The following is a 26211-nucleotide window of genomic DNA, read 5'->3' as shown; positions in this document are numbered from 1 at the left end:
TAAAGCCAATGAGTGACCTTTGGCCAGTATATCAGCCCTAAGAAAATGACAATGGCAAACCACTTTTGAAAAACCTTGCCAAAAAATCCTGTAGGACCTGTCCAGGTAAATTGCCAGGAATCAAGTGTGACTAAAATGGGCAGTTAAATTTCATTTTAAAAATGACAATAAAGGTTATCTTATCTTATCTTATCTTATCTTATCTTATCTTATCTTATCTTATCTTATCTTATCTTATCTTATCTTATCTATCAAGCTTAACCAGCATTGTTAATGATCTGAGATGGTAGATGTTGTATGGGTAGTCCTCAACTTATAATCACTTGTTTAGCTACCATTCAAAATTACAATACCCTGGAAAGGATGCTTTACTATTCATAAAGCACTTCTGGCCGCCATAATAGTTCACACTGCACCCTCCATAATTACATAATCATGATTTGGGAGGTTGGCATCTCTTTGCCAAGTGTTCCGCAACCATGTGATCACCCTTTGCAATCTTCTTTGCTGAAGGGAAGGGAAGATTGCAAGATGCTGCCACCTGCCAAAAGATTACCCATCCCCTCCATGTTGGTGGGGGCGGGGGGGGCGGGGAGGGAGAAGCAGAAAATCTTCCATTGGGCTAGAGAGACAAAGCTTGGATTTTCAGGCTCCCCAATTCCTCTCTCCAGCTCAGCACACAAATTCCCTTCTGTGCACAGAGGGAAGCTGCCTGCCCTCCTTCAGAAAGTAGCTCTTTTGCTCTGCCTGCCTAATGACCACAATTAGGAGAGCTGGGATTGCAGTTGTTATGATCAATTTTAAAAGGATCTATTCTGGTCCTAAGGGACGCGGTGGCTTGTCGATGAGAAGGTCAGCAGTTTGGCGGGTTGAATCCCGAGTGCCGCGTAACAGAGTGAGCGCCTGTTACTCGTCCCAGCTTCTGCCAACCTAGCAGTTCGAAAACATGTAAAAATGCAAGTAGAAAAATAGGGACCACTACAGTGGGAAGGTAACAGCGTTCCGTGCGCCTTTGGCTTCTAGTCATGCGGGCCACATGACCACGGAGACGTCCTCGGACAAGTGCTGGCTCTTCGACTTTGAAACGGAGATGAGCACTGGCCCCTAGAGTTGGAAACGACTAGCACGCATGTGCGGGGGAACCTTTACCTTTACCTTTACCTTTTTACTCTGGTCCTAAGCATTTTAAAAGGTTATGGCTATAGAATCTGTCACAGTCTAGGCTTTAGAGTTTCTTCTTTTCAATCATGCCAGATTCTTGGAGACTGCCTGCACAAGTCCCTGCAGTTTTCGAGACAAGATTTTTCAGAAGTGGTTTGGTATTGCCGCCTTCCTAGGGCAAAGAAAAAGAGACTGGCTCAAGTCACTCAGCTGGCTTTGTGCTCAAGAAAGAACTCACAGTCGCTCGGTTTCTAGCCTTAACCATTATACCAAACTGGCTCTGGATTTAAGACCACTGGTCCTTAAGTGTTACTTTTGACCAACTAAGTATATAATAGACAGCATTGTTTTATTTCATCTGCCTGAGATCCTTTGAAATAAGTTTGTATACAATGATGTCAATCTAATGACCCTTTAATCTTTATCCTTTTTTCTTCCTGCAGGATAAATACACACAGTTCCTTCTGACTGTTCTCCTGTCTTTCAAACACCTCAGTATTGTAAGCTGCTCTCTGAATACCGTATATACTTGAGTATAAGCCGAATTTTTCAGCCCACTTTTTGGGCTGAAAAATTCTACTTCGGCTTATACTCCAGTCAACAAAAAAACTTACTGAGGACTTGTGCGCGGCCGAGGCTTTGGAGCTTCCGGGATCGCGCTCACCTCTCCCAAGCCACCGCCGTCCGGAGACCTGCCGAAGTTTGGGGAGGTTTGGGGAGGTGCGCGCGCACCTCCCCAAAAGTCCCCAAACGAAGCCGGGTCTCCGTTCCTCTGCGCCCTGCCTGCCTGCTTCTTTCCACAGCGGAAAGAAGCAGGCAGGCAGGGGGCGGAGGAACGGAGACCCGGCGACGTTTGGGGAGGTTTGGGCGCCTCTCCAAATATCCCCAAACGTCGCCGGGTCTCCGTTCCTCTGTGCCCTGCCTGCCTGCTTCTTTCCACAGCAGAAAGAAGCAGGGAGGCAGGGGGCGGAGGAACGGAGACCCGGCGACGTTTGGGGAGGTTTGGGCGCCTCTCCAAATATCCCCAAACGTCGCCGGGTCTCCGTTCCTCTGTGCCCTGCCTGCCTGCTTCTTTCCACAGCAGAAAGAAGCAGGGAGGCAGGGGGCGGAGGAACGGAGACCCGGCGACGTTTGGGGAGGTTTGGGCGCCTCTCCAAATATCCCCAAACGTCGCCGGGTCTCCGTTCCTCTGTGCCCTGCCTGCCTGCTTCTTTCCACAGCAGAAAGAAGCAGGGAGGCAGGGGGCGGAGGAACGGAGACCCGGCGACGTTTGGGGAGGTTTGGGCGCCTCTCCAAATATCCCCAAACGTCGCCGGGTCTCCGTTCCTCTGTGCCCTGCCTGCCTGCTTCTTTCCACAGCAGAAAGAAGCAGGGAGGCAGGGGGCGGAGGAACGGAGACCCGGCGACGTTTGGGGATATTTGGAGAGGCGCCCAAACCTCCCCAAACGTCGCCGGGTCTCCGTTCCTCCGCCCCCTGCCTCCCTGCTTCTTTCTGCTGTGGAAAGAAGCAGGCAGGCAGGGCACAGAGGAACGGAGACCCGGCGACGTTTGGGGATATTTGGAGAGGCGCCCAAACCTCCCCAAACGTCGCCGGGTCTCCGTTCCTCCGCCCCCTGCCTCCCTGCTTCTTTCTGCTGTGGAAAGAAGCAGGCAGGCAGGGCACAGAGGAACGGAGACCCGGCGACGTTTGGGGATATTTGGAGAGGCGCCCAAACCTCCCCAAACGTCGCCGGGTCTCCGTTCCTCCGCCCCCTGCCTCCCTGCTTCTTTCTGCTGTGGAAAGAAGCAGGCAGGCAGGGCACAGAGGAACGGAGACCCGGCGACGTTTGGGGATATTTGGAGAGGCGCCCAAACCTCCCCAAACGTCGCCGGGTCTCCGTTCCTCCGCCCCCTGCCTCCCTGCTTCTTTCTGCTGTGGAAAGAAGCAGGCAGGCAGGGCACAGAGGAACGGAGACCCGGCGACGTTTGGGGATATTTGGAGAGGCGCCCAAACCTCCCCAAACGTCGCCGGGTCTCCGTTCCTCCGCCCCCTGCCTCCCTGCTTCTTTCTGCTGTGGAAAGAAGCAGGCAGGCAGGGCACAGAGGAACGGAGACCCGGCGACGTTTGGGGATATTTGGAGAGGCGCCCAAACCTCCCCAAACGTCGCCGGGTCTCCGTTCCTCCGCCCCCTGCCTGCCTGCTTCTTTCCGCTGTGGAACGAAGCAGCCTGAACGAAGCAGGCTGCTTCTTTCCACTGCGGAACGAAGCAGCCTGCCTGCTTCTTTCCGCTGCGGAACGAAGCAGCCGGCGGCGGAGGCTTGCAGAACGGCGGATCGGCTTATACTCAAGTCACCAACTTTTTCCAGTTTTTGGGGGTGAAATTGGGGGTCTCGGCTTATACTCGAGTCGGCTTATACTCAAGTATATACGGTACTTTCCAATTAGCCAACATATTGATTTACTATGGGAAGAAATGCCTATGATGTTCCTCACATCAGAATAATTATATAAAGGGAGGGAAGAGATACAGTAAGACTTAATTCATATGTTTGCTAACCATCATCATTAAAAAGGTATACCACTCTTACATGGAAGTTGAAAAAGGAATAATTGCCTTAGATAAGCAAGTGAGTTTGATTGTTCGTTGAGGAGTCTGGTATTAAATTGGAATATTCACGTAGATTGCAACATCTAATCAAATAATCCCTATCTAAAAAGATTGATCTTTTTCAAAATAATAAATGCACAAAACACCACACTCAATGATGGCTTTCAAAGGGACTGTATTCTCTAGGGCACAGATGCACAATCAGCAGGCTAGGACCATGCCTAGCCAGCTATCTAAATTGTCCTGTTGAACTGCATCATTTAATGTGATAACATAGTACATTATTAAACATATACTGCGTGTACCTATTATAAATAAATTTATAATATTGTAAAATGTATTAAGTTAATTCTTAAACACAGTTTAATTTTCAAAGAATTTTTAATTTTAAACAAATTTAAGTTTTGTCCAGCACACAGTCTCAATGCTTTAAACTGACTCCTAAAATGGTTACTCATCTAGAGCACTCCCACTCTGGAAAGTATCAAGTTGAAGAAACTTCCTCCAGAACAGTTTCCCAGTCTACGAACTGTAACAAAATCATCCTAGTTAAACAGTGGCATAAATGTTGCTCTACAAAGTTCCTCAGTTTTACATGTTTATAGTTAAAAACATGTGCCATAGTTATGGTCTTATCACAGAGCAACTTTAAGTGTGACATCTGGCTGCTGGCCCCCAGTGTCTTCTTAGGTTGAAACACCATAAAAAAGATTAATGTTTTTTTTTAAAAAATCAAAACCTAAATCAAGACAGATATTCACCAAGATAGCATAATAGCATTGATTATCATACTTTGAGTCACGGTATTATTTCCAGCTCAGTGGGGTTCATTCACCAATCGTGATTTGCAGCCAGTCAGCCAAGCTTCTCTGCTGGTGGTTGGGCTCCCCTTGTTCATAACGGACAAAGTCAAAATTTCCCTAACCTTCAAAGCTACTGATCTTTTCCAAATGCCCTTGGAATTTTGTGGCAATACAGTAAATCAGTGGAAAAAGAAAGAAAGAAAGAAAGAAAGAAAGAAAGAAAGAAAGAAAGAAAGAAAGAAAGAAAGAAAGAAAGAAAGAAAGAAAGAAAGAAAGAAAGGAAAGAAACATACATACATCAGGATAAAGATAGATTATGATTATTGCAACTCCAGCATTACAGTTTTAAAAATCATCTCATATTTATTTAATAAGAATCTCAGATTAGCTGAGATACTAATAATCAGGTTGTCAAAAGCATAGTATATCCTCATTCAAGACACAGGATATATTCTGAAAAGTATACCCATTTATCTGATTTCCATAGGAAAGAAAACATTATATAACTTAAATTCTGCATACTGTAAAAATAAAATTTGGGCATAAATGCTTTATTACCTTATACTGATGACTTTGAGCTATAACATAAAAGTTGAATTTAGAGCTGTGGAATCTCTCCCAGACATTTTTATTTTATATGAAGAATATTACAGGTGGACCTTGGCATATGACATTGGTTGTAAATCATTGCAGTCAGAAGGCACCACGTGATAAATTCAATTTTACGACCATTTTTATTAAGGTCATAAAGTGAGTCACTTGCAATCATAAAGTGAACCATATGCTTGCTAAGTGAATCCCTTCTTCTAAATGGATCTTTTTTGCTGGAAACCGATAGAAAACATCACAAATTGCAGTCCTCTGATCATGGGATGCTGCAACCAGTCGAAAAATGGGATCATGTGCCCTCTGCAAAAGAGGCAGTCATAACTTTGAGAACAAGCTGTAAGCAATTTTTTATAAGTGTTTGAAAGGTTGTTTAATGATTGATCGTAAGTCAAGGACTACTCATAATGGTAGAGAAAAAAGCTTCACGGAAAAAGAACAGCTAATCTTATCCTGAATTGTAAAGGGAAGGTTAATCTAGGTTGGTAATATTTAATGGTAGGAAAAGAACAAACAGGTAACAGGGCAGGATCTGCACATCTTGAAGCTGATGATTTGGATGATAATCAGTAGCCCTCCAGCCCTCATCCACTGGTGATTTAGGCAGCACATTTATTTATTTGTATATACATATTTATTTATACTCACTATCCTAAGGAGCTTGTAGAAAAATGTAATCTATAAAAGCAGGAAACTGTGGTAAAACCAAATCGAAAAAATAATTATAAAGCATGCTATCATAAACCAGTGACAGTAACAAAGGCGCACTAAAGGGTCAAAAGACATAATTGGGCTGTAAGTGTTACGACCCAAAAATGAGAGCAAAAAGTCAAATCTTCTTTTATAGACATATCGAATTACATGCTATTTTATTTTTGAACAATACCGTACAATTTTCTTAGCATTTTAAGTAGATAATGAGTAGATCAAATCTTCTTTTAATTGCTGTTCATCCAGTGTAATTGCTCTTCAGGCAATGTTATTTAATTGATAGTATTGGTCTACCCCAGGGATAGGCAACCTCGGCTCTTTTATGACTCATGGACTCCAACTCCCAGAATTCCTGAGTCAGCATAGCTACCCAGTACAAACCTTTTCCCTGCCTTCTGAATGTGCTGAAGTTTACCTCAGAAAATTCCCAACTACTCTAGGGAGTGATCTACTAACTGGAAATTATACGAGTTATAGTCTAATAGACTTACAAAGTGAAGGGCTAACAACAATTAGTAGAAAACTGTGCCATATTCAACCATTTTATCAGCAGTCTTAAAAGCAAGTTTTTGTGTCTAGGGCTTTATAACACAGGTGTCCCTTATTTGGTTTTTACGGTAAATGTATACTAAGTATCTTTTCCTATAAAGCAATAAGGTGAGCCTCTAATTTTGATCTACGTTTGGTCTGTTTTCTACAACAGAAGAAACTTTTTTATAATTCCTCTTTTCAATAGCACCAGTACAGTAATTATTGCCTCAAATAAAAGATTGTGTGCTGGGAGAAAGTGAATACACTGTATGTTACAACATGAAAAAATGTGTCATTTTTAATACAGCAACATTATATATGTACATATATTGCCATCTCATAAAGTTAAACACAACATTCTGAGTTGAAGCCAATCAGAAATGCAGTATCTCAGCACCACACTATTAAGATATTTTTGGAACGTAATATAAAAATTCATGCTTAATTTAAAGCACATAATCATATACACTCTGGCTAGCTTTAGGGAAGCTTTTATCTTTTATTGAAAAATTTCTATAATAAAATTTACTTTAACACACTTGACTTCGAATTCAAATGTTTCACTGGCTCTTTCTGCAAAAACAAGTTTTCTGGACTAACTAATGAAACATAGCAGCAAAATTGAGAATCAGCTATTGTTAATGTTCTCATATTGCACAGAAACCAAAAATTCTCCTTTTTTTCCTCCAAAGTATTTTTTTAAAAAAGTAAACAAATGCAAAAGTAATAACAGCACTCCAGTAACAATCTTAGTACGGTGCATTTCCTGGGGGCAGCAGCCAGTTCTGTCTTGTGATAAACGGCTTGCGGTGAACTCTTTCTCTCGGTCATGAATCCCCAGGAAATGTCCAGGGTCTGGATAGTTATTGCTCAATTGTACATTGCTGTTATTTGAGAGCACAACACCCTCTAGGAGTCGCAGAAGATGAAAGCAGTTTTGTGCCTCAATATGGGGGCACCTATTAGTTCTGACACAACCGAGCAATCGCTGATCAGAAAGCATCTTTGTAACTCCAGCCAGCGTTGAAAGGCCGAGGGTGCAAACAGTCTTTGTAAGTTTGTTTTAAACTTTGTGCTTATTGTTCCTTCCTTTATTGTTGTTTTAGCATGAATAGATCATTTCCATCTCTAAGACCTAACAAGGATTTAATGTCACAGATTTCAGGACTATTGACAGTGTCTTTTTTTTTAATGCTTCTGTGCAACAGAACAGGCTGGTTTTGATATGCACTTTCAACCAGAAAATGCTTTAATTATCCTTGCCAAAGCTGAGAACGGCCATGAACAGAAGAATACATTGTTAGTGAAGCCATTTGCATATAGGAAAATAAAATTTAATACACCTTTCTGTTAGACCATAAAAAAAATACAGTGGGTTTACGCAGTACATTCAGAGTTTATTCTAACTTGCATGAAGATCTGAAATGTATTTTATAGTATACTAACCCTCTTCTATGTAACCATTCTGTATCACTTCGCAGAAAGTCGGGAGGAAAAATGAGGACTTGACAGACCTCAGCCAATACTGTGAATACTTTGAGAATCAAATTAGATGTGATGCCCTTATTCCTAAAAGTGGCATTCATAATTGTATAAATGACAAGGAGGAGGAGGAGAAGGAGGCCAGGGAGGAAGGAAGAAGAGACAATCCAGATTGGAATCAACAGGTCTTGAAAAATAATGGTTCAGTGTAGTAAAAAAAAATTCCCTTGAGCAACTAGAAATTGTTAATGTGTTTTGATTAATTATACTGTGTATACTGTCTTCTGTTTTTACTCCAGCTGAAGGAGGGGGGAATTGTACTTTGCTCAGTGTAAGTTCTGATGAAAACAACCTGTAGGCCCTGCAAAACAAACAAAATTCCCTTATACAATATTTTCTTGACCCTTGGTATTTAAGTGTGGTGATGATCTACCAGTTTGCCACAAAGTATGAATACTAACGCACGACTGGGGTATTTTTTCCCTTGAGGCTTGGAATGATCATATACAGGTAGTCCTCGAATAACGACTGTAATGGAGCTTGCCCATCACAGTCTTAAGTCGTGATGGTTGTAAAACAAACTGGACATGTGACAATTGTTAAGCAAACCAATGATCTGTCATGGACACAGTTTAGCCAAAAACCAGAAGTGCTGGTTTTCAGGAACTGTCATAAAATACTGTCATGTGACCCTGTGACAAGAGCGAATGTGGCCAACATTGCTGAGTAATCGAGGTTTGGTCATGGCGCTGGGGGGGAGGGGTTTGTTGGAACTTGGATTTTGGGTTGTAACAAGTCCCAAGATAGGTCTGTCATAACTTTGGACTGTCACTAAGCAACTGGTTTTAAGTCAAGGACTACATGTACCACTGCTGTACAGCTGTGCACCAAATGAAATCTCAGCGTGGCTTACTTATTGTGCTCACTTACATTACAAAGTACATTACAAAGGACTTATCTAAAATTCAGCTCCTGCCTATGAACCCGCTTTGGCTGTGTCTGGACCTTGGATTTCATCTCCCCAACTCAGATATTTACCTTTGCCTGTTGGACCACAAGGACTTTCTTTCCTCAGAGCGAATCTGACTTCCCCCCACCCGCTTTGACTTTGCTTGTTGGGACTCCGCTGGGAAGGTTACAAATGATGATCAGATGACCCCAAGCAATGCAACTGTCAAAAATACACTCCAATTGCCAAGCACTTGAATTTTGATATGACCAAGGGAATGGTGCAATGGTTGTAAATGTGAAAACTAGTCATAAATCACTTTTTTCATTGCCGTTGTATCTTTGAAGGGTCACTAAGTGAGTAAATCAAGGACAACCTGTACTAGATTTTAAGGACTGCACCAACTGCACCTATAGCTAATAACAAATTGATAACTAGTAATTTATTACTTAGAAGGCAGCCATGCTACCCATAAAAGGATACCACTAATAACAAGTATAGGAAGTTGGTTTATTACTTATTATCCAAGAGATGTAAGAGGCATTTTGTAAAGGGTCATATAAGTGTAGCATTACCCCCTCAGAGGCCGCCAAAGCCCAGGCCCTCCCAGGTCCGCTCCCCTCAGTCACGCTCTGCAGCTGTGCTCTCAAGGTGTTAGTAAAGTGACTCTTCTAGCAGAAGCTCATGCGAAGTGAGGAGGCGGCAAATTCTTGTCGTCAAAAGGGGGGCTTTCAGAAACAAAGATGACCAGCCCCTAGCCCTGATAGTCAATATGTGGTGGTGTCTAACAGCCCCAGGCAGTCATAGCAGCAATAGTCAATGATTTCCCAGCAATTGTTTGGAAACAAATGGGGTGGGGAAAACCTCGGCTCCAGGCAGCGATAGGAACACAAACAAAGGTAGTCAGCGTTCTGCAGTAACAGCTTGTCCCTCAGGGCAACTCCCCACAATGTCTAAAGCTTGCAGAAGTAGCAATAATCAAAATTCGGATGGCCGCTAGTCTCCAAAGCAGCAACGACCAGCCTCTCCTTCTCTTCTATCATTGCTCCCAATATCAGGTCTCGTCAGTGTCAAACCACTCACCCCTGTCCTTTATTGCCTTGGTGGAGCAGTGGGCTAATGCCTCCTTAAGTAACACCAGCTGCCTGCAATTAGTGCAGGTTCGAGTCCCACCAGGCTCAAGGTTGACTCAGCCTTCCATCCTTCCGAGGTAGGTAAAATGAGGACCCAGATTGTTGGGGGCAATTAAGCTGACTTTGTAATAATGCCGCTTGGGGGTGTGTGAAAGCCCTAACAAGCAGGCAGATACATAGAATGAAGGCTACTGCTAAAAGCTTGTAAGCCGCCCTGAGTCTTCGGAGAAGGGCGGGATATAAATGTAATTAAAAAAAAATGTTAAAATCTGAATTTAGCAACCCCAGCAATTTTGTCTCTCCTCACTCTTTCTCTTGCCTCCACTTGGGATATCCCCCCTGCAAAAGAAAGCAATAAAATTCCACCTTTTCACTCTCTCTCATCTCCTCTTGGGATATCCCCCCTGGGAAAGAAAGCAGTAAAATTCCACCTTCTCACTCTCTCTCCTTTCCCCCTCCTTCACAGAAAGGGATCAACTTAAAACCTCCAATCCCTCTTAGACTTCATCTGGTCTCTCTCCGACCACAGCAACAACAACCACCCCCACCCCCTTTCTTTCCTCCTTTTTCTTTCCTTCCGCCAGATCCACGCCCAAAACCGGCAGCAGCTTCCCTCTCCCTGGCCAGGCTCCTGCAAAGCCTTTCAGCCAGCCCCACTACATAAGGTTGTGCCAATTGGTACCAAGAGCCTGAGTTCCTATAATTCTTTTTCCTACTCAAATTCAAGACTATTTGATACCTGATATTTTAAAAAGTAAATTATAACCACATTATTAGGTTGTCTGTATCGGATCTTGTTGTGATAATGTATTCTCTTCCTCAAAATATCCAGAATCATTGGTGCTCCTGAATAATATGAAGATAAAGTTGCCCCTTTGCCTGTTTTAAAATGACACCTCTGTGTTTCACTATGTTTACCTTTGTCTAACAGGAAGCATATGGAATAAACCTCCTAAGAGTAGGTTGTTAGTCTACAAGGAAAAGATTTTTCAACCCAAAGAAACTCAGCTTCTGGGAAATATATTTCTCCAGGTTTTAATAGCAAAGTTATTTTAAGAATGGCCAAGAAACAATTTTTGTCTTGTTAAATTCACGTAATTTGTCATCATATAGTTTCCTTTTTATTATTCTGTTCCGTCAGGTCTCCCTTCATTTTTACCTTATTCTATGTCTTCTCTCTGGTCAAAGCCTGATAAATGTAGGATCAAGGAATAAACCGCACAAAATTGCTTCCAGGGAAGGAAAGACTATAAACACAGACTCACCACACCAACTTAGCTTTTTCATTTCTAAATCTTGGCCTCCATGATAATAGTTCCCACATGAAATCTATTATACACCAGGACGTAAGGCTCATAGAAAATATGCTGGCTTCTGTTGAATTATGCTGGCAAAAAAACCGGATTTGCAAAGACTTAACAAATATGGTCTGGCAAATATTACTTTGTATGTTTTCCAGGTATGACATGGAAAGCAAAGAATACTGCAAGTATCATTAACAGATATATTATTTGAATGCCCCCCCCCAAAATTAACTGTCTTCCATACTGAGGAGTAATATGAATGATTCATGAACAGTGTTTTGCATTTCATATAAGCTATTGTATTTTAGTACAGGACAATCATTGCAGTTAAAAAAGCATTTAAAAGTTGCAGGTTATTCTGTGACATTCAGATTCAAGATTGACTTCCAGTCTTCTGTTCTTCTTTAAAGACATTCTTAAAGTGGTACAATCACAGAACTGGGGGGGGCAGGGGGAACCAACTCTAACAGAAGCTTTTTAGTGGGAACATAGTCACTGATGAGAGGCTCACCACCTCTCTGAGTAATTAGCCTTTAGCGTTATTTTCCTCCATTCAGTTGGAATCTTCGTCCTCATATTTCAAACTATTATTCTTTCATCAGCTATTTTGAGATAATAGAAAACAGTCTTGATCTTTTCTATGACATCCTTTCAAGAATTAGAAGTGCACTCAAGACTCATGCCCAGTGGGTTTAATTTTTTTTCCATAGGATTCCATTTCTAGTTCCTTGATCATTTTTCACTACCTTTCTCTATACTTTAATGTCACTCACAGAGCAGAGGTGTAACGCGAACTGATCTGGGTGCACATGTGACTGCCTCCACTAATGTATTTTGTACCAGCTGAAGCTTCCAGATGCTTCTCGAAGGCAGCAACATGTACGGCATGTTTCCCCATCCTAAGGATATCTGTTAAACCTCATTTTGTTATTTTTAGCTATGTATCTATTGTATTGTCATGCCATCTGACTCACATTTAACTGATTTGCTAACAAAATCACCATGAGGTATTTTGTAAAAAAATGCTTCATTGATATTAAGGTATATTAAATCCACAGTATTGTCATAACCTACTAAAGAAGTTGCCCAAAAGAAATAATAATGTGATACTATTGTCTGGCAAGAGCAAGTCTTGATAAAACCATGCTAAATTCTGCTAAACACTGCCTGGTATTCAAGATTGATAGCTCTGAAATCTTCCCAGCTATCAATGCCAGACTTCCTGATCTGTAATTCCCTAGATCAGTGGTGTCAAACTGCTGGGCCACGGGCCGGTTGCATCATGCGGAGGCCACGCCCACCCCAGCTCCAGCAATGCGAAAAAGTCACCATACGTCGCAACACATCATGTGGTATGACGAATGTGACACCCGTGCCCTAGATCTTTTTACTCCCTTTTAAGGATATGGGCATTTTGCTTCCTTCAGTTATCTAGTACAAGGCTTTTCAACCAGTGGTACGGGTACCACCTGGGGTACATTGGCACCTGGCAGGTGGTACGCGACCATCCTAGAAAAGTGGTAGCTGGGGAGGAGAATGAGCTGAAATGGTGGCAGAACCGCACAAGCCTGAGCGAGAGACGGCTGGAGCTGCAGGGCTGTCAGGGCTCAGTGGAAGCGCCAGGATCAGCTGACAGCCCTGCAGCTCCAGCCGTCTCTCGCTCAGGCTTGTGCGGTTCTGCCACCATTTCAGCTCATTCTCCTCCCCAGCTACCACTTTTCTAGGATGGTCGCGTACCACCTGCCAGGTGCCAATGTACCCCAGGTGGTACCCATACCACTGGTTGAAAAGCCTTGTACTAGATAACTGAAGGAAGCAAAATGCCCATATCCTTAAAAGGGAGTAAAAAGATCTAGGGCACGGGTGTCACATTCGTCATACCACATGATGTGTTGCGACGTATGGTGACTTTTTCGCATTGCTGGAGCTGGAGCTCGGCGCCGATCCTGGTGCTTCTGCTGAGCCCAGAAGAAGCACCAATCAGCTGGAATGTTACAGCATCTCCAGGGTCTTGTGATTTACATTCAGATGCTTGGCAACTGATTCATATTTATGATGGTCACAGTGTCCCAGGGTCATGTGAAGTGACCAAAACCTGCTGCAACCACCCAGCAGACGGGGGGAATAAAAACCAAACACCCGCCCACACACCCTGGCTGCCAATTCTCAACAGAAATGCTCACAACAATGAAAACCTCGGACAGGAGGAAGAGCGGTGCCGGGCAGGCAGGCAGGTGTCTTGCTCGGCTGTGGCTTGGGGGCACTTTTTTCAGTGCCACTGTAACTTTGAACAGTCACTAAGCGAACTGTTGTAAGTCGAGGACTTGAAAAGTCCTGATCTAGTACATCATCTATTCTCTAATGATACTTAAGGATAAGAGACTGAGGCTCAGACAAACTGAAGCCCACACATGCTTCAAAGCATCTTTTTGCCTTTTAATCCAAAGTACAACACATATCTCCTATATCTGTCTCTTTGCTTTCACGAAGAGACTTATTCATTCATTCATTCATTCAGTTATTCAATTTGTATCGTGAAACATCTCGGCACGTGACTGGGTGGGTTTTAGGCTTTCACATTATTTTCCATTGTTAGTCATATTTTTCCCAATAAAATTATTTGCAATTGTGTTTCTAGTATTTCTTTTTGAAATTCTGAGTTCCATTTCCAATTAGCTTCTCTGGGCACTGAATCCTGTTTATCATTGCTCTGGGTTTAATAAAATATGCTTTCTTGAATTCCAAGACATTTATTCAATGCATCAGCTTTCCCTCGGTAGATGCTTTCCCTCAAAATGAGTGTGATTTTGCGTGACTACGGGGACACATCCATGCAGCTTTCTTGGAAATAGTACATAAGTAGTTGGCCATTCTCCTATTCCAAGATATTTTTCAACTTCTTAAAATATCTTACAGCCCTGTCATTTTCTAATTATCTCCTACACAAGTACTAACTTGGTTCCTGACCCCAGATAAGTCAGCTTTCGTTTTTAGTTTCCCTAAAAAGAAGAAGAACTTCTCTTTTTGGTCTCTTTCCTCCAATGTTCCTGTTATTTCCACTTCAAAGTAAAAAAAGGAGTCCCTGCAGATTTTACTCCACTTTTCATTGCCGAGTCTAGGGAGCAGTGCTCATCTCCATTTCACAGTCACTGTGCCAGTGCTATCCGAATACATTTCCACAGTCATGTAGCCAGCACAAAGCACTGTTACCTTCCCACGCTAGTGGTACCTATTTATCTCCTCGGATTTACATGCTTTTGAATTGCTAGGTTGGCAGAAGCTGGGACAAGGACTGGAACTCACCGCATCACGTGGCACTTGGGTCTCAAACCTAGGCTGCTGGCTTTCCAGGCAACAAGTCCACTTAACCACTGAGTCATCGTATCACCCATTTCTAAGCTTAAGTCCAGAAGAAAGATATATCCCACTCCTATCACCTGAGGGCCATCATCACCAGCCACACTGTAGTGTTTTAATGGGCAAAAAATGTTGGTCATAGTTCAGCATCAACTGCAAAAATGTCTCCTCGAGCACTTGTGTTTCTCCATTAAATTCCTTCCCTAAAATTGAGTTCACTCTCTCTTATATCAGAGGTACCTCGTGTAAAATTGTATTTACAGATGGTTCTCCTGGTACTTCTACTATAAAAACTCGTAGATGGTTGCAAAAGAAAAAGGGTTTTCTGACTATGATACATAAGCTACAGAAAGCTATCCTGAGGCAGTTAAACTGTCTTCTGCTCTGTAGTTCTTCTAACAGTTTTTTTATTTTCCATACTATATTTCCATTGCATATTTTAAAGCTTTCATAAAACTCATTTAAGTTCTTACATTTTAACTGTCAAAAATTGTGCGATTTTAGAGAATTAGTTAGTTAACTATATTATCTGCTCCTGGAAACTTTAACATTCCATTTTTTTCCTTTTATAGCTTATAATTGTACCTTAATGTTTCACTGATGATTCTAATTCTAAGTCATCTGCAAAAACTCACTAGATGTCACAAAAAAAATAGTGTTATGCCTACATATGAAGTGGGAGGAGCTGTATGGTGCTTTGAACTTGCTATTTCTAAACTGATTCAATAATTTAGGACGTGCAATGAAAATAAATGAGTTCTACTACTGCAGTGGACGTGAACTATTCGGTGCCTGCTCCACAGTCTTTTTATTTCTTTTATACATTCTCCATTTGTGAGTTCTAGCCACAGAACTCTAGCTATAGAACTATAATGATGAAGAGCAGGAACAGCCCTTAGCATCATGCTATTTCGTTATTCCGAACTCCCCTGTATTTGTTTCCAACTGTACCATCCACAGTATGAGATGCCACAGGATCCCAGAAGCCATAGCAGCTTACATCCAAACATCTTCATTGTTGTATAACCAACAGTATCAGAATCCTAAGGAATATTTTCCTCTTTCACTTATATTCTCTCCTCTCCCATCTTTAGAGAAAGTTACCATTTGCTACTGTTCTGCAAAGCCAATTTAATATTACTAGCTAACAAATTGACTGAGGAAACCTAAATACTGTAATTGATATCACAGGTACTGCAAATTCTACCCCCTAATAGCATGGGAGAAAATAGGTCCTTGGACATCAATATAGAATCAGAACAAATTCAAGGCACAATTGCAATTTATATATTAAGAACAACACTTTTCAGAGCCAGAAGATTAATGACTGAAATATAATTTTACTACAACTATCCTAGTACCTTTCAGCTACTAGAAGATTAGTGAATGAGGAAAACAGAATCTTATTTAACACGAATGAAATATGGGATTTTATTCCAACAACAACTACTAGAAGGAACAATGAACAAAACATGCATACGTAAAAGAGAAAAATAGCTCTCTGAACTCAGTAAACTGTACCTCAGCTTGACAAAGTGCATGAAGTCCTTGTAAGACTAAGGCAGCAGGTGTGGCTTGGTCTGGTTTCGTGCATTCATTCAGTACCTGAGAAATTGCAGCCAGCATATCTGCCCCATGTTGGTAAGGCCTAACAAAATACAAAAGTTTTCACGTAATTATAAAAAATGAACGTAATTGCATGGTTATCTCAAGATCCACAACTTCTGCACCAGTTTAAGGCACCAGGCTAGAAAGCAGGAGACCATGAGTTCAAATCCCGCTTTGGTCATGAAAGCCAGCTGGGTGATCTTGGGACAGTCATTCTCTCTCAGCTCATCTCACCTCACAAGGTTGTTGTTGTGGAGAAAATAGGAGAAGGAATATGTGTTGGATATGTTCGCCACCTTGAGTTATTTGTAAAAATAATAAAGACAGGGTATAAATCCATATATACATACATACATACTCTGTCTCTGGAGAGGAATCTGTGGCCATCCACATATTATTTAATCTATCATTCCAAGCACTGGCTCTTATGGTTGGGGCAGCTGGAACCTGAAATTCAAGTACAGCTGGAAGGGCATAATTCACCATCTCTACCATAAGAGAAAAGGGGACGCGGTGGCTCAGTGGGTTAGGACGCTGAGCTTGTCGATGAGAAGGTCGGCAGTTTGGCGGGTCAAATCCCGAGTGCCACGTAACAGAGTGAGCGCCTGTTACTCGTCCCAGCTTCTGCCAACCTAGCAGTTCGAAAGCACGTAAAAATGTGAGTAGAAAAATAGGGACCACTACAGTGGGAAGGTAACAGCATTCCATGCTCCTTTGGCATCTAGTCGTGCCGGCCACATGACCACGGAGACATCCTCGGACAAGCGCTGGCTCTTCGGCTTTGAAACGGAGATGAGCACCGGCCCCTAGAGTCGGAAACGACTAGCACGCATGTGCGGGGGAACCTTTACCTTTACCATAAGAGAAAACATAAAAATGTTTGGAGCCAGGAAAGCTATAATCTTCCATGACATTTTAAAATTCTTGGTTTATTCATCTTCATTATATTATTTTATTCTTTTTCATATTTTCTTGTGTACCGATGTAGTTTCTTTAGAGTATTCAATTTAAAAAAATGAACATTAGCATAATGTATGAAGCTAACCAACCTAACGTAAGCTTGACTATAAACCATTACTATATTAAGTTCAGTAATAGTAACAGCACAACTTGTGGAAAAGGCATGAAATAAATTGACCTCATTCTCAGACATGACAGATTCTTAAGGATTTGGCTAGATCTTAACCAATTTTTCAGACAAACATTATATCTTGAAAAATCTTGCATCAACTGAAAAAAAATTAGGCCTAGGACAGTAGAATATGAATTGAAGGAGTCGTGTGACAAAGCAGATGGGGTTTTATGGGTTTATGATACTGCATTCCTTTAAAACACACAGCGGTCAAACCAAAGTTTGGGGAAGCAAGGACACAAAATGATAACACTAAGTCTAGCCAATTCAAGGTTTTATACCACCCCTAGATCTTAGACTGTTATGGTTCCCTTTCTAAGGTCATACTCCTTACTAACATTATTATCAGTATAAAAGTACGTTATTTGATTTTTTTTTCAAAAAAGAAAAAGAAAAATACAAGTACACACAACAGCATTAAAGAACTAAAATCAGCACAATTTTAGAAATCGATAAAACATATATCGGTTTAAAGAAAAAAAAGGGGGTTTTTTTGTTCTATTATGGTATAAATAGAACAACTCCAAAAGCTTTGACCATATTGCTCAAAAGTCTTTTGCCTTGAACCTTTGCTCTGCCCCCAGAAGTTAACACTCTAATAGTAACAAGCAATACATATCATCAAGCCAAGAAGAACATAAGCAAATTTAACATATGACAGTGTATGTGTTATGATACTGTGTCCTTGCTCCCCAAGCTTTATTTTCATCTTTATTTTCATTTCAGTGTTAGGATCTGTCTCTGACATTGCTGCAAGAACCTTTCGCTTGATTGTTATGTATGAAACCTAACATTTACCTTTGCTTGCATATATCTCTGATAGAAGCAGCTTTGGCAATCACCTTCTCCCACTGAGTATCTTTACTAACAGATAATGAAGCCATATCAGACATTGCCATGAATCTCTGCAGTTCTGGATAAACTCGATCCTAAATATATTTTGATAGGAAAAAGGAAAACAGAAGATTAGAAAGTGACAATTTACTGCCCTACTGTTATTAATCTATCTTTCAAACAACAGGAGTTTTACAAATTCATGTCCCCTCCTACAATGCAAGATACAATTTTATGTTTGTTTGCAAATAACAACTGCATAACCCTCTCTCTCTCTCTCTCTCTCTCTCTCTCTCTCTCTCTCTGTGTGTGTGTGTGTGTGTGTGTGTGTGTGTGTGTGTGTGTGAGAGAGAGAGAGAGAGAGAGAGAGAGAGAGAGAGAGAGAGAGAGAGAGAGAGAGAGAGAGAGAGAGAGAGAGAGAGAGAGATCCCAAACCATATGATATCTTTATAATCATACTAGAGCTCTCACAAGATTTCATGCAATGATCTCGGGGTATTTGACAAAATTTGGGACAATTTTTAAAAACACAGGGAAAGGACATAAATTAGGGCTTCTGAAATTTTTCCAAGTTTTTTTTATCAGCAGCTACTATAGGAGGCCTCTGATTTTTCTTCCATTTAACAGTGAGATCATGTGTGTGCGTGTGTGTACTTCTGCTCTCATCCCATGTGTCTGCATGTATTTGTATGTACAGCTGTATTTGTACAAACAGGCGCTGTGAAGTATTGAGCAAGCAAACTACTGCACACCCTGCTCTGCTCTGAGTCATGTGACCAAGACACGGCATTTAAAATGGAGAGTGGACAGAATTTTAACATACAGGTAGCCCTTGGCGTACGACCACAATTGAGCCCAACATTTCTGTTGTTAAGCAAGTTAAGCGCATTTTGCCCCATTTTACAACTTTTTTTGTAACAGTCAGTCAGTGAATTGTGCAATGGTTAAGCGAATCTGGCTTCCCTCATTGACTTTGTCAGAAAGCACTGGGAAGGTTATAAATGGTAATCACATGACACTGGGACAATGCCACTGTCAAAAATATGTACCAGTTGCTGCAACAGTCGTAAGTGTGAAAAATAATCATAAGTCACTTTTTTCAATGCTGTTATAACTTTGAATGGCTACTAAATGATGGTTGTAAGTCGAGGACTACCTGTATTGGCCAGTGTTTTTCTCATCAAAAGACAAAATGTTTCTGGAATCGTTTATCCCGGCTTGGGTCCAGGATATTTGAGGGAACACCTGCTGCCGGCATCAAGTTCCCTTTGTCCTGTGCGCTCCCACAGGGAGGGCCTTCTCAGGGTGCCGCCGGTAAAAGACTGCCGGCGGATAACACCCAGGGGGAGGGCCTACTCAGTGGGTGTGCCGGCCCTTTGGAACCAGCTGCCCGTGGAGCTTAGGACTGCCCCCGACCTTTGTTCATTCCGCCAGGACCTGAAGACCTGGCTCTTTGAGCTTTCTGGCCTGGACTGAGAGTATTAATTGGGGTTTTATATTTTTCAGGGATCAAATTTAATTATTTTTAATTGCTTTTAACTTTTGTATTGTATTGACGTTTTTGAATACCTTGTAAACCACCCTGAGTCCTACGGGAAAAGGGCAGCATATAAATTCAATAAACTTAAACTTAAACTTAAACTTTTCACTATGGTGTCCAGACAGATCCAGGGCATTTTTAAAAAATCTCTCTTTTGCAAGCTTCTTCCCAACACCAAATCTGATTTTTACCCCACAATACGTTCTGTTTAGTTTTTTGAAGCTACCCACTGAAAGAGAGGATCTTAAGCCCCTTTATATAATTTTTCCCAACCCTCCAATTTGGATTAAAATGGATGGGGGAAAAAGAGGGTGCATACCTGAAAAAATTACTGTATTTTGATTAATTTTCAGGTAAGAGTTTATACACTGAGTGGATAACCTGTAGTTATATGTAGCCATCCGAAACTCCCAACATGTATATGGATTACTTAAATAAAAAGATGTTTTCAAGAAAATATTATTTTCCCATCTCTTAAGGTTTGTAACAGTAGGGCTTGCTACAGCAGTGAATGACACAGTTAAGCATTTTTTATTTTATTTTTTGTTAAACTGAAAATTAACATTTGTAAAGCTTTACCTGTTTCTCCCATAAACATGTCATCAGACGTAATGTAACAGCTTGAAGTTTTGGGGTGTTTCCTAATACCTGCAGCACACGTAAAATCTGTGCAACACAGACCTAGAAGATATTTTTTTTGTAAATGCAATTTTTGTGTATTCATTTATCATGTAAAATAAATCCAGAATGATTAATTTTGTACCATCTCCAGATGCACTAATGTGCTCTCCTTGTTTAAGACAACAATCAGAAAGTAATTTTTAATTTGACTGATTGCACAATTTAGCATTACAAGTAGACAAAGAAGAAAGCCAAGTTGTAAAAATTGGGTGTAAACAGGATAGGGTGAGGTACAGCCAACAATCCCACATTGGCTTTATTTATAATCTATAATCTGCACTTTCATTATAGGATAAGAGTAGACATGATGTTTATAGTTCAAGTAAATTAATATACTTGATATGGGATAAACTGTGGAAAGTTTACATATAATATTTTTAGACATTTATGCAAATGAACTATTAATAAGTTATTCTGCTGAATATATACACTGATGCATTCTTAATTTAAGAATGAAATGTGACTTCAGTGAACTATATTCATTATACACACTGGGATTAGATTAAATTGCTCAGAGATGCAAACCAAAAGTATGAATTGTTAAATAAGATGTTACTTATTACTGAGTGCTATATACAACCTTTCTTCCAAGGAACTCAATGTAACACACATAACATAAGGTAAAGGTAAAGGTTCCCCCGCACATGCATGCTAGTCGTTTCCGACTCTAGGGGCCGGTGCTCATCTCCTTTTCAAAGCCGAAGAGCCAGCGCTTGTCCGAGGACGTCTCCGTGGTCATGTGGCCGGGATGACTAGACGCCAAAGGCGCGCGGAACGCTGTTACCTTCCCACCTTAGTGGTCCCTATTTTTCTACTTGCATTTTTACGTGCTTTCAAACTGCTAGGTTGGCAGAAGCTGGGACGAGTAACAGGCGCTCACTCTGTTATGCGGGATTCGACCCGCCAAACTGCCGGACCTTCTGATCAACAAGCTCAGCGTCCTAACCCACTGAGCCACCACGTCTCTTTTTTCACATAACATACTCTCTTCCATTTTTTCCTCATTTGTAAAATAAGTTGTGCTGAGAGACAGAGACTAATTCTATCACTCCCTAAATGCTTATGCAGAGACTGGAACTTTTATCTCCCTAGTCTTAGTTTAACACCTCAACTATTACATCAAACTGGCTCTCAAGACAGCTATAATCAACTATATCAAATATTACTTCTTTAAATAATAATTTAATGGCAGAAAGTGAAGAAGAACTAAAGAGCCTCTTGTTGCGGGTGAAGAAGGAGAGTGCAAAACTTGGGTTGAAACTTAACATTAAGAAAACCAAGATCATGGCATCTGGCCCTCTCAATTCCTGGCAAATAGATGGGGAAGAAATGGAAGTAGTGACAGATTTTGTTTTCCTGGGCTCCAAGATCACTGCAGATGGGGACTGTAGCCAAGAAATTAAAAGACGCTTGCTCCTGGGAAGGAAAGCCAAGGCAAATCTAGACAGCACACTAAAAAGCAGAGACATCACCCTGTCAACAAAAGTGCGTATAGTCAAGGCTATGGTCTTCCCAGTTGCAATGTATGGCAGTGAAAGTTGGACCATAAGAAAGGCTGAGCGCCAAAGAATTGAGGCCTTTGAACTATGGTGCTGGAGAAGACTCCTGCGAGTCCCTTGGACTGCAAGGCGATCAAACCGGTCAGTCCTAGAGGAGATCAATCCTGACTGTTCTTTAGAAGGCCAGATCCTGAAGCTAAAACTCAAATACTTTGGCCACCTAATGAGAAGGAAGGACTCACTGGAGAAGAGCCTAATGCTGGGAAAGATCGAGGGCAATAGAAGGGGACGACAGAGAATGAGGTGGCTGGATGGAGTCACAGAAGCAGTAGGCGTGAGCTTAAATGGACTCCAGAAGATGGTAGAAGACAGGAAGGCCTGGAGGAATGTTGTCCATAGGGTCGCGATGAGTCGGACACGACTTCGCAGCTAACAACAACAAATAATAATTCTTTTCCCTCCATATTTAGTATTTTGAATGAGCATACAGTTGTTATTTGAATATATTCATTTGATGTATCTATTTGGTTTTTGCCTTTTATTATTAAAGATACTTAATTATAACTAAGTTGAACCTGCCAATTTAATAAATAGCTAGGTTGTTGTCAGGCACAAGAAATCAGGAACCGAGGCTATTCAAAGTAATACAAGTTTATTTCATGCTAGCTCTCTACTAATGGTCAAAACAAATTGGTGGTAGATAGAGTCAATGGAATTCAAGATGAGCTTAGATCTCTTGTGGGCATGAAGGGACTTAAAAGCGATGATGGGTTTGACCCCTCCATTGGGCTCAGTATTTTGATAAATTAAAAGGTGACTATCCTATTTCTACTTTCTTTCCCCATTCACTGGTTACTGTGTATAACTATTTTAAAATCCATGTAAAAAGCACATTTTCTTCACCTTCTTTCATGCCATTAGACTAATATTTGATACCTTGACATACCTTTAGGTCACCATAAACTCAGAGAGTTCTAGTCTAGTCTATCCTATCTATGTTTCCTGGTAAAATACATGAGAAAATCCCATTGGAGGAAAATTCCACATAGGGTTAGGGTTAGGTCACCAAGACCTCAGAGAGCATAATGGACACCTCCAACAAACTCCGAGTGCTTGGGTATGGTTAGGAAGGCATTGACTGTTCTAGCCTGCCCTATCAATTTGTCCTGGTAAAATACAGGGGAAAATCCCATTGGAGGAAAATTCCACTTAGGGTTAGGTCACCATTAACTCGGAGAGCAAAATGGACACCTCCAACAAACCCGTAGTGCTTGGGTTAGGAGGGTACTCACTTTTCCCAATAAAATACATAGGAAAATCCCAATCAAGGAAAATTCCACTTAGGGTTAGGGTTAGGTTACCATGAACTCGGAGAGCAAAATGGACACTTCCAACAAACTCGGAGTGCTTGGGTATGGTTAGGTGGGCACTTACTTTTCTAGGCTGCCTTATCTGTCTTTTCTGGTAAAATACATGGCAAAATCCCATTGGAGGAAAATTCCACTTAGGGTTAGGGTTAGGTCACCATGAACTCATAGAGCAAAATGGACTTGGAGTGCTTGGGTATGGTTAGGAGGCCACTAAAAGGAATCACTCACAATGTATATTCCCATAATTGTCTTGAGCCACATAACTGCACATTCCAAGGATTACTATGGCAGTATAGAAATAAACCACGAAAAAACCCTCCTAGGCCAAGAATCAGGACAATTATAATTAGCATTTTTAATTTGTACAACCAGAACTGTGTATAAATTTCAGACATAGCAATTTAGGTCCTATTGTTAAAGCTTTCAACATTATTACCAAAAGTAACAAAGATCGTATGGGAAAATAATCATGGTACTGAAATTAATTGCACCATGTAAATAATAGGAGAGATAAGTTATATTTTTATGCTGACCTTATGAACTCCCAAAGCAGGTAAAGTATACAAGATGTCTCGGCAGAGTTTGGCCTCCAATGGTCTTCCCAATTTAAACATCAAAACTGGAATCAGATTTGGCACCTATACATAAAAGCAATCAACCTAAAATTAGCACATTATATTACTAATTATTATAATACTAATACAGATAAATAGAAGCTTTTCTTTTGTGCTAACTTTCCCTAGTTTCAGAACAGAATCAGGCTTGAGACAAAGAACAAAAGGAAATAAAAAAACTACTGTGAAATTTTGCACTTTATATCACAAAATAAATAATGGACTGTTTACAAATGAAGTTTGACAATGAAGCAAAAGCAATAAAGATGGGATGTAGAAAATATCCGCATATTATGACAATTTATATTTTAACATGTGAAAATATATAACAGGCCTCAGTTTCACACATTCCTCCTTCAGTCTGCCTTCCAATATGTCTGTGAGTAGAATTTGGAGGTTGTACACTTCTATTTTTGCAAAATACGACCTTCTCTGTTATCTACAAGATTTATAATATCTAAGACTTCCGGTTTGCCATCATGGCCGCCACAGACGCTGGAAGGCGAGCTCCATCTTCCATGTTTGGTTTCGTTCCACTGGGGGACCCCAGAAAGAATCGAAAGTCGCTCTGTAAGGGAGACATGCAAGGAAGGGATCCCCGCTTGATCGCAGGAGGGCAGCATCCCTTCCACTTGATCCGAGGCAGCCCTCCAAACCAGCAGAGGAAAGACTGGGCATAGCAATATGGCTCGTCACTAGGCTGCAGACAGGCACTTCTAAAGCAATGCGGATGAAAATCAGTGAGATCCGATCTCTCTAAGATCCTAATTATTTTTTTTCTTGTAAAAGCTGTCCAAAGTATCTTTCCCCCTGTGAGGCGAGAGGGAAGGGAAATTCTATCCCACCCTCTAAGAATAGCGGCGACTGACTACCCAGGGGAGTTAAAGTACTAAAAGAATAACTTTAATCTAATTTGATTTATATGTTTCTGAAACTTGGGGACCAAAAGTTTTCTTATTTTCACCAAAGACTTTTGTTTTTATCTATTAAAAAAGAAATAAAATTGGAAAAAGTTTGGACTTAAAAAACCTTAAGAGGCATCGGTGACATCTTGTGGTGAAGCTTGGTATTACAACTTGTTATTGCCTAAAGGAGACTTGGCTTGAAGCCTAGACTACAGATAAGACTCTTTTAACTTTGATAAACACCACCTGTGAGAGGTTCAGCTGTAAAGAGAACTTCTGGGTGGCATGGCTGGCCTCCTTGAACTATGAATGGAAACCTTTATTGATTTTTAGAGCTGTATGTGGGGAATTGCCTTCCTACTTTTTTATCTGAGGAATATTGGTCATTATTGGAGATGATGAAATACCTTGGATTATAAAATCTTACTTGACAAATGACTTTTACTATAAAGACTACCTACAAACACATGAAATAGAGGTCCCATACCCAACTATAAAATTATTTTCATCATCTGCTTTCAAAGTCCTCAACCTAATGCACCATTAAGAGAAGATAGATGAAAACCAGGAAAAGATTCTTTCCATGTTAAAAGCAATACATGAAACCACCCTTTCAGCTTGTGACAAAATAAGATGTTACAGAAAAGAACAAGATGTCAGCTTAGATATACAAACTCAGATTCTGACTACAACTAAAGAACTAACAACGCAGAAGGTAATAGAAGAAGTGGAACAATCGAATCCTAAGACAGAGGATTCAACTGATCAACAAATGCAGTCAATGGAATATCCAAAAAAGGGACTGACAACACTTAAAATGGAAAAGACTTTCTATATAAATCAGAAGAAATTTGAGGAGCAAGAACAACAGACTGAATGGAAAATAAACATACCAGGATAATTATGGGGATTTGGAATAACAAGGAGATGATTTAAGGAATACAAATGGGCTGGCTAGCCCTTCCAAAAAAATGGCAACTAAAAGGTCTCTCTTATTCCAAACAATATATATAACAACAGAGGGAGATCTATTTGATGATTTAAAAGCATTGACATGGAAGGCTAATTGGCAAAGAAAGAAAGCCAGAATAAGGCTGAAGAAAATTGGGGTTTTGATTTATCAGAGGAGATTATATTACTAATCAGAGGGTCAAAGGGAAAAGTTGAGATAAGGGAAATTTTGGTCATTAAAATTAAAACATTTGGAAATTAGTTGAAAATAAGGATGCTATTTGTTTTATACTTAAAAATTAGACCCAAAAGAAAAAACTATGAATATGTTTGATTTATTGATTAACTCAGACAATATACATAATGGGCTTTGATTTATTAAAGGGGATACTATATTATTAATTAGATGATGTAAGATGGGGGGGAAATAGATAACTTTTAGGAAATAGAAC

The 26211-nt window shown here is 40.8% G+C and overlaps 1 protein-coding gene across 1 annotated transcript in view; it reads right to left on the bottom strand.

Moving 5' to 3' along the window:
- Nucleotides 1–26211, bottom strand: part of FOCAD (focadhesin) — a 156922-nt gene that overhangs the window by 79798 nt on the left and 50913 nt on the right. Inside the window, exons 12-15 of the mRNA XM_081317526.1 lie at nt 23823–23927; nt 20319–20420; nt 18164–18294; nt 16147–16273 (exon numbers count right to left, since the gene is read on the bottom strand). Of these exons, the coding sequence (XP_081173652.1) occupies nt 16147–16273; nt 18164–18294; nt 20319–20420; nt 23823–23927 (465 nt within the window). The remainder of the gene's footprint in view (nt 1–16146; nt 16274–18163; nt 18295–20318; nt 20421–23822; nt 23928–26211) is intronic.

This window comes from Vipera berus (assembly GCF_964194415.1).
Source record: "Vipera berus genome assembly, chromosome: 2".
NCBI classification, from domain to species: Eukaryota; Metazoa; Chordata; class Lepidosauria; order Squamata; family Viperidae; genus Vipera; species Vipera berus.
Note: the sequence above shows the minus strand (reverse complement) of the source record. Positions and strands in the feature narration are given on the sequence as shown.